The 9,136-nt window shown below is 59.0% G+C and overlaps 2 protein-coding genes across 2 annotated transcripts; both read right to left on the bottom strand.

Annotated features, from left to right (window-relative positions):
* Positions 1–182: 182 nt before the first annotated feature.
* LOC133208870 (gamma-aminobutyric acid receptor-associated protein) lies at positions 183–1,519 on the bottom strand (the record flags this gene model as incomplete). Its single annotated transcript, XM_061347084.1, has 3 exons — positions 1,391–1,519; positions 415–493; positions 183–318 (listed from the first exon to the last, which is right to left on the bottom strand). Coding segments are annotated over exons 1-3 (305 nt in total), but the record flags the coding sequence as incomplete, so codon positions are not given.
* Positions 1,520–2,414: 895 nt separating this feature from the next.
* Positions 2,415–7,976, bottom strand: CTDNEP1 (CTD nuclear envelope phosphatase 1). Its single transcript, XM_061347083.1, has 8 exons — positions 7,859–7,976; positions 6,252–6,318; positions 5,503–5,621; positions 5,314–5,385; positions 4,251–4,367; positions 3,296–3,407; positions 2,614–2,698; positions 2,415–2,499 (listed from the first exon to the last, which is right to left on the bottom strand). The coding sequence occupies exons 1-8, from the start codon at positions 7,958–7,960 to the stop codon at positions 2,439–2,441; spliced, it is 735 nt and encodes a 244-aa protein (XP_061203067.1). The 5' UTR covers positions 7,961–7,976; the 3' UTR covers positions 2,415–2,438.
* Between the last annotated feature and the right edge of the window lie 1,160 nt (positions 7,977–9,136).

Genomic DNA, 9,136 nt, shown 5'->3' with positions numbered 1-9,136 from the left:
CATTCAGCCCCATAGACACCCCATAGCCCCCCATAGACACCCATTCAGCCCCATAGACACCCCATAGCCCCCCATAGACGCCCATTCAGCCCCATAGACACCCCATAGCCCCCATAGACACCCATTCAGCCCCATAGACACCCCATAGCCCCCCCATAGACACCCATTCACCCCCATAGAGCCCCCCCCATAGCCCCACCTGGTAGAGCTGCCCCATGGTGGCGCTCGTGGGGGGGATGACGTTGTTGACGAAGAAGAAGAGCGCGTCCTCGGCCCGCAGGTGGATCCGCTTCCGGATCAGGAAGTAAAACTGCCCCACTGCCGGCCCCAAAACAGGCAGGAATCAACCCAAAACAGGGCCCACGTGACGTCACGCATGACGTCATCATAGGGGTACCCCCCACCCCCCTTTACCTGTCAGGTCCGATGGCACCAGGTATTTCTTCTTATCCAGGTCCCCAATGCGGGCTTTAGGAGCCTTCTCCACTATCACCTATGGGGAGATGGGGTTAAAGGGAACCCCCCCTCTATTGGAAGTGGTACGGTCCAACGGGACCAAGCGTTCCCATAGGGGGCTATGTTGGGGGGGGGGGGGCCGAAGGACCCGAAGGGGGGGGGTGGCGGGGGCCCCGAAGCGGTGCCGGAAAGACCCGAAGGGACCCGAACCAGAACCGGGGGCGGAAAGACCCGAACGGACCCGAAGCGGTGCCGGAAAGACCCGAAAGGAGCCGAACCGGAACCAGGGGGCCCGAAGGACCCGGATCAGAACCGGGGGGACACGAAGCGGTGCCGGAAACACCCGAAGGGAGCCGAACCGGAACCGGGGGTGCCCGAAGGACCCCAAAAGACCCCAGGGTTCCGACCGGGTCCGAAGCGGTGCCGGAAGGACCCGAACCGGAACCGGGGGCGAGACCCGAAGGGGCCCTAAGAACCCGAACTGGTGCCGGAAACACCCGAAGAGACCCGAACCCGAGGACCGCAAGGGCCCCAAAGAACCCGGATCGGAACCGGGGGGCCCGAAGGTTCCGACCAGGCCCGAAGCGGTACCGGAAAGACCCGAACGGACCCAAAGCGGAACCGGGGGGTCCGAAGGTTCCGACCAGGCCCGAAGCGGTACCGGAAAGACCCGAACGGACCCAAAGCAGAACCGGGAAGGTCCGAAGGCTCCGACCGCGCCCGAAGCGGTACCGGAAAGACCCGAACGGACCCAAAGCGGAACCGGGGGGTCCGAAGGTTCCGACCAGGCCCGAAAGGCCCCGACTACCCCCAAAGGCTCCTTTAAGGCTTCCGGGAGGCCCAAATCGATACCGGGGGGGTGGTTTACGGCCTTTAATCGTTACCGGCACCGGACGGATCCAAAGGGGCTCCGGGGGGGGGTATATCCGCTCACCGGCACTCTATCCGGGTACTTCTTGCGTATCTTCTCGCCCTCACAACGGCGCTTCTCGAACGGGTGCTCCTCCTTGTATAGGAACTTCATGATGGCGGCGGCGGAGGAGGAACCGGTACCGGCAGCAATGGCGGAAGAAAAAGGGGGGGGGGGAAGAGGGGGGTAACCGGGGAGAGGAGGCGGAGTCCGGCCCCGCCGGCGCCACGACAACAGCGCCCGCCTTACGCAGTTTACGTAGCGCCGCCTGAAGGGGAAGGGAAAGGGGGTGGTGCACTCACGGCGCATGCGCGTCGCTACGCAAAGTGCGTAGGCGCGCTGCGGTTGGCGTGGTGGAGGCGGGAGGTCTGTAATGGATGAACCGATTAAGGAGCTAATTGACGGACTAATTAATAATCTCATTAACAAACTTAATTAAGGAACTAATTAATGACCCGATTAATTAATAAAGAATTCACGGCAGAGCCTCCGCAATTAACGTAAGCGTGAACGCTCCCCCCCCCACCCCCCCCCGTTCCGGTCACGCGGTGGGCGCGGCGCCGAGGTAAACACTGCCACCACGTGACCGCCCCCTCGGGGGGGGCGTGGCCAACGAGACGGCATGGACTGAACCATTAATAGAGATGGGGGGGATTTTAAAGGAACCCCCCCAAATTCGTTGTTTAAAGCGGTTTGGGGGGGTCCCAAGGGCCCCCCCATATTAAAGGGGTCCCCCCCCATAGCACAGAGAGGCCGAGAACACCGCGTGTGGGACTAAGGTCTTTTAAAAACAAAATGGGGGGGGGACACCCCCACCTCCCCCCATTCAATGTCCATGTTCACAAATTAGGGGGGCAGGGGGGGAACCCCCATTTGTGTCGTCCCCCCCCCTCCACAGCACCGATTTGGGGTGCTCGGGGTCGCTTTAACCCCCCCCCAAGCAAAGAGTCCATTTCCCCCCCCATTGGGGGGGGTCCGAGGAGCATTGGAAGAGTCCATTGTGGTTGATGGAAGAGGGGGGGGTGCTGGCACTGTCCTTTAAAGGGGGGGGGTCGTGGGGGGGGGTTCGGTGTCACCACAGCCGGTGCTGGTGCAGGTTCCGGCTCAGCACGGAGCGGACGTCGGCAGTGAACCTGCAATAGGAGGGGGGGTAAAATACAATGAGCCCCCCCTGTTGTATGGGGGGGAATGGGTTCTTCCATCCCCATGGACCCCCCCCTGCTATGGGTGCAATGGTACGGTCTCACCTCAAGGCATCCAACATGGGCAGGAGGTTGAGCAGGGCCGTGTCGCTGGGGTCGCTGAACCAGGACTTGATGGGGATGGCGTTGTCTGGGGGGGGGGACAATGGGGGTGTTAATTGGGGGGGGGGAAAATGGGGGGGGGACATTGGGGGGACTTCAATGGGGGGCCCAATGGGGGTTTGAATGGGGGGGGGGTTGAATGGGGGGGCAAAATGGGGGGGGGTCCAATGGGGGTTTGAATGAGGGAGTTCAATGGGGGGGTACAATGGTGGGGTTCAATGGAGGATTTCAATGAGGGAGTTCAATGGGGGCTTTCAATGGAGAGGATCAATGGGGGGGTCCAATGGGGTTTGAATGGGGGGGTTCAATGGAGTTTCAATAGGGGGGTTCAGGGGGGGTGTCCAATGGAGAGCTTCAATGGGGGGGTTCAATGGAGAGGATCAATGGGGGGGTACAATGGGGGGATCCCCTGGAGGGGGGGGTCCAATGGGACGGTCCAATGGAGGGGCCTAATGGGGGGGGTCCAATGGTGAGGGTCCAATAGGATGATCCAATACAGGGTTCCAATGGAGGGGGTCAATGGGGGGGAGGTTCAATGGGACAGTCCAATGGAGGGGTCCAATAGGGGGGTTCCAATGGGGGGTTCCCATGGAAGGATCCAATGCTGGGGGGTGCTGTTCCCTACCCGGGTGGCTGCGGTAGGCGCCGGGGGAGTTGTCGAGGATGACGATGCTGGAGAGGTCGCTGTGCACCACCGACAGGTCCTTGATGTAACTGCCCAGCTCCAGCGTGCAGTGCTGGGGGAGGGAGGGGCTAAGCCGTTAGGCTCCGCCCCTTCCCATTGTGGCAATTGGGGGGACGCCTAAGCCACGCCCACAAACCAACAGGCCACGCCCCCTCTATTAAACCCTGCCCGTCAAGATCCCACCCCCAGCCTCGCTTTGACCCCCTCCAGGCCACGCCCCCCCATTGGACCACCCTAAAGCCCCGCCCCTTTGAATCACCGCCCCTTTGCCCTTTCACTCCATTAACGCCCTACTAAAGCCCTACCCCATAAAAACCACGCCCCCCTGGCCAAGCCACGCCCCTCTCTTCCACTTAACCTCAAGCCACGCCCCCTGGGTTCAAACCACACACACACCCCCGTAGTGGCTTCCCCCTCCATTCTCATTGGTTCCTCTCCCAAGCCACACCCCTCCCTTCCCATTGGTGCGCTCCTCAACCCCCTGCCTTTCCCCTCAAGCCACGCCCTCTCCCCTCTCTTCCACCCCATTGGCCGCTCTCCCGAAGCCACGCCCCCTTCCTCCCCATTGGCCCTTCTCCTGAAGCCACACCTCCTCCCTCCCCAAACCACGCCCCCTTTCCCCTCCATGTTACCACCCTCCCCCACCCACACCCTCCCTATTGGCCGTGGCTCGTTGCACCCCCACCCCCTTTGTGTCCAATCCCACCCCTTAGGAGTAAAACCCCGCCCCTTAGGGTTAAGCCACGCCCCTTAGGGGGTTAAGTAACGCCCCTTAGGGTTAAGCCCCGCCCCTTAGGGGTTAAGTAACGCCCCTTAGGGGTTAAGTTACGCCCCTTAGGGTAAAGCCACACCCGTTAGGGTTAAGCCCCGCCCCTCCGGGCTAAGCCCCGCCCACCTGCCGGTAGTAGCGCCGGCTGAGGATGCAGCGGTTGTTGTCGAGCTTGTCGGCCACGGCGCTGCCGTAGATCTCCATGCTGGCCGTGAACACCACCAGCTCGTACCATTGACTCACCTGGGGGGGGGGGGTAATGGGGAGGTAAATAAAGGGGGTTGGGGGGGTATAAAGGGGGTGGTGGGGGGGTTTAGGGGTAAAAAGGGGGGTTTTGGGGGGGAAATGGGGGTTTGGGGGGAATGAGGGTAAAAGGGGGGGTTGGGGGGGTAAAAAGGGGGATGGGGGTGGGGTTTAGGGGTAAAAAGTGGGGTTTTGGGGTGTAAATGGGTGATTTGGGGGAAAGGGGGTAAAAATGGGGGGATTTAGGGGTAAAAAGAGGGGTTTTGGGGGAAAATTGGAGATTTGGGGGGATGGGGGTAAAAAGACAGGGATTTAGGGGTGAAAGGGGGGTAAAAAGGGAGGGTTCAGAGGGATAAAGGGGTAAAAACAGGGCTTTTGGGAGAAAATGGGGGATTTAGGGGGGATTTTGGGGTTAAAGGGGGTAAAGGGGGGGTTGGGGGATACAGGGGTAAAAAGGGGGGTTTGGGGGGGAGGGGATGGGGGCAATGGGGTAAAAAAGGGGGGTTGGGGGGATACAGGGGTAAAGGAGAGGTTTGGGGGGATATGCGGGTAAAAAGGGGCAGTTTGGGGGTAAAAAGTGGGGGTTTGGGGGAGACTTGTGTGGGACTAGGGTTAGGGCTGACTTTGGGGCAATTTGGGGCATTTTGAGGTGATTTGGGGTGATTTTGGGTGATTTGGGGTTTTGACGTGATTTGGGGGTGTTTTGGGGTGATTTTGAGGTGATTTGGGGCAATGTTGGGATGTTTTCGAGCAATTTAGGGGTGTTTTGGGGCATTTTGGGTATTTTGAGGTGATTATGGGGTGATTTGGGGTGATTTTGGGGTGTTTTGGGAGATTTTGGGGTGTTTTAGGGTGATTTTGGGGGAATTTCAGGGATTTTGATGTGATTTTGGGGTGTTTTAGGGTCATTTAGGGTGATTTCGGGCTGTTTCAGGCCTTCACTCACCACCTCCAAGAAGAAATCCACGTGGGGCCGCTTGTGCACGAAGAACCTCACTGGGTGCTTGTCAATGACAACCTTTGGGGGGGGGGGGTAAAAAAGGGGGCGGGGTCAATGGGACCCCAACATCATTGCACCCCCCCCTCCCATAAACCCCCAATGGTTGGGACCCCCCCCCCAATGGTTGGGACCCACCTTAAGGATGAAGTCCGGGGGGGTCCCCGGCCGCACCGTGGGGCGCAGGACCCCATCATGGTGGGAATGGATCAGGGTCTCATCCAGGTCCAGCACCAGGATCTTCCTCTTGACCTGGTCTGTAAATGGAGGGGGGGGGCACCCCAACCCCATTAAAGTCAATGGGGGGGTCCCCAACATCATTGAAGTCAATGGAAGGGGACCCCAACCCCATTAAACTCAATGGAAGGGGTTCCAAACCACATTAAAGTCAAAGGAGAGGGTCACCAACCACATTAAAGTCAATGGAGAGGGTCACCAACCCCATTAAAGTCAATTGGGGAGGTCCCCAACCCCATTCAAGTCAATGGAAGGGGACCCCAACCCCATTAAAGTCAATAGAGGGGGACCCCAACCCCATTAAAGTCAATGGGGGGGGAGGCCCCCAACAGCATTAAAGTCAATGGGAAAGGCCCCAACCCCATTAAAGTCAATAGAAAAGGACCCCCTCCCCATTAAAGTCAATGAATGGGATTTCCCAACCCCATTAAAGTCAATGGGGGAGGTCCTCTACCCCATTTAACCCAATGGGGGGACCCTTAAATCTAATGGAAGAGTCCCCAAACCCATTTAACCCAATGGGTGGGATTTTGGGGTTTTTGTGGGGTTTTGGGGGGTTTGGGGGACCCCAAACCCATTTAACCCAATGGGGGGTCCCCAAACCCCACCTTTCTCCATCCCCATTGCAGTTGCCCCCCCCCCCAACTCACTGAGACGGTTCCTGGAGATGGGGGACAATGGGAGGACGTCGTAGCGCACGGTCTGGTACTGGATCACCTATGGGGGGGACCCCAAAGTGAGGGGGACCCCCCATAATGAATGGGGATCCCCCCCCATAATGAGTGGGGTTCACCCCCATAATGAATGGGACCCCCCTATAATGGAAATGGAACAGTCCAAAGTGCATAGAAAGACCCTAACGGGGAGGAAGAGACCATTCAAACCAATGGGGGGGTCCAAAATGAATGGGGACCCCCCCCCATAATGAATGGGACCTCCCTATAATGGAAATGGAACAGTCCAAAGAGCATAGAGGGACCCCAAAGGGGAGGAAGAGACCATTCAAACCAAAGGGGGGGTCCATAATGAATGGGGACCCCCCCCATAATGAATGGGACCCCCCCATAATGGAGATGGCAGAGTCCAAACTGCCCCCCAGGCCCATAATGGACCGTTCCACCCCCCCCAACCATTATGGTGCCTTCCCCCCCCCAAAACAGGCCCAAAAGTAGCTGAAATCACCCCAAAACCGGTTCCACTTCCAAAAGCGGTCCTGAAAGAACCCAAATCCAGCCCTAAAGACCCCAAAACTGCCCAAATTCAACCCAAAACCGGCCCTAAATGCCCCAAAACTGCCAGAATTCACCCCAAAACCGGCTCTAAAGAACCCAGAACCACCCAAATTCACCCCAAAACCGGGGTCTCCATCCAAAACCGACTCCAAAAGACCCAATAAAAGCCCCAAACCCAGCCATAAATACACCAAACCAGCCCGAATTCACCCCAAAACCGGCCCTAAAGAACCCAAAACCTCCCGAATTCACCCCCAAACCGGGTCCCCATCCAGAACCAACACAAAAAGACCCCAAACCAGCCCGAATTCACCCCAAAACCGATTTCCCCTCCAAAAGCGACCCCATTTCACCCAAAACCACCTCAAAACCAGCCTTAAACACCCCAAAACATTCCCTGAAGAACCCAAAGCCGCCCGAATTCACCCCAAAAACGGGGTCCCCATCCAAAGCCGACACCAAAAGACCCCAAAACCTCCCGAATTCACCCCAAAACCGGCCCTAAAGACCCCAAAACAGCCCGAATTCACCCCAAAACCAGCCCTAAAGAACCCAAAACCTCCCGAATTCACCCCAAAGCCAGCCCTAAAGACCCCAAAACCTCCCGAATTCATACTAAACCCGCTCTAAAGACCCCAAAACCTCCGGAATTCACCCCAAAACCGGCCGTAAAGACCCCAAAACCTCCCGAATTCACCCCAAAACCGGCTCTAAAGACCCCAAAACCGGCTCTAAAGACCCAAAAAGCTCCCGAATTCACCCCAAAACCAGCTTTAAAGACCCCAAAACTGCCCGAATTCATGCCAAAACCGGGTCCTCGTCCAGAACCAACACCAAAAGACCCCAAAACCTCCGGAATTCACCCCAAAACCGGCTCTAAAGACCACAAAACCTCGGGAATTCACCCCAAAACCGGCCCTGAAGACCCCAAAACCCCAGGAATTCACCCCAAAACCGGCTCTAAAGACCCCAAAACCCCCGGAATTCACCCCAAAGCCGCTGCCCCCCCCGTCCCCGGTACTCACGGTCCGCACTTGCCGCCTCAGCATGTACAGGACGAAGCTCCAGAGCTTGGCGGCGAAGGCCACGAAGGTCCGGAGGCCCAAGAGGCACTGGGTCCGCATCATCCCCCCTCCGGTTCCGGTTCCGGTCCCTCCGGTTCCGGTTCCGGTCCCCCCGGTCCGGCCTAGCTCCGCCAGCTTCGCGCTCCAGGCCCCAAAGCCGACCCCGGGCCCCACGTTTGAGGCCCGGGGGAGGCGGCAGCGGCGGCACCGGGCGGGCAATGGGGGAGCGGAAAGGAGCCCGGTGTAGGCCTCGGGTAGGCCTCAATGCGGAAGTGACGTCGGCGGAAGCGGGAAGAGCTCCGCCGGTAAACGGCGGCTTCGCCGCTCTCGCTGCCGCTGCTGGCGCCGCCGCCGGGGGTCACTTCCGGTGGAGCGCTTCCGGGGCGCGGGAGCGGCGCCAAGGAGACGGCGCATGCGTGGAGGGAGGGGCGAGAAGCCAATGGGAAGGGTGAAAGGGGAGAGGGGCGTGGTTATGTAAATCAAAGGCGGTGTCTCCGCGGAGGTGGGCGTGGTTATGCAAATGAGAGGCGAGGTTGCGCGGCTTCAGGACGACAGCGCCGGGTCCTAGCGCCCGCCCGCCCTATAACGAAGCGTTATTGGGGGGCTATGGGGTGCAATGGGGCTGGTTTGTGGGGTTCTATGGGGCAGATTTAGGCCTCCCCCGCCCCACATCACCCCCTATTGACCACACAATGCGGGGGGGTGCAAAACACAGCGGTTTTATTGCATTGTTTGTGTAGGTCCTACCAAAACCCTGCAGTGTTAATGTAGGGCCTATAATAACCAATGGGGGGGATGGGGGGGGTCACACATCCAGGTCGTCATCCGGGTCCTCATCTTCGGGGGGGTCCGGGTCTATGGGGGCGACCCCATGCATTGAGGTCCTGTATGGAGGGGAATTGGTTTAAACTGGTTTAAACTGGTTTAAACTGGGAAAGGGGGGGGTTTAATGGTGGGGGGGGGTCCCCCATTACCTGAGCTCATAGGGTGGGGGTACGGCCGCTCGTGCTGCTCGCTCGGCCTCCGACAGCCTCAAGCGGAAGGTGATGGGGGGAGGGGCACCCCCCAAGGTTGGGGGGCTGGGGGGGGGCCCCCCATTTCCTTCCATTGCCATGGGAGGGGGGGGCACCCCTAGGGTTCCATCGGGGTTCAAGGTGAAGGCTTCATCCTATGGGGAGGGGGATAAGGGGGTTTGGGGGGGTCCAAAATGGGTTTGAGGGGGGTAAAAGGGGTTTAGGG

Source organism: Neopsephotus bourkii, unplaced genomic scaffold (assembly GCF_033783945.1).
Source record: "Neopsephotus bourkii isolate Nb327-2 ecotype Australia unplaced genomic scaffold, CSIRO-AGI_Nbou_v1 NB_291, whole genome shotgun sequence".
Classification (NCBI taxonomy): Eukaryota; Metazoa; Chordata; class Aves; order Psittaciformes; family Psittacidae; genus Neopsephotus; species Neopsephotus bourkii.
This window is presented reverse-complemented; position numbering and strand designations above follow the sequence as displayed.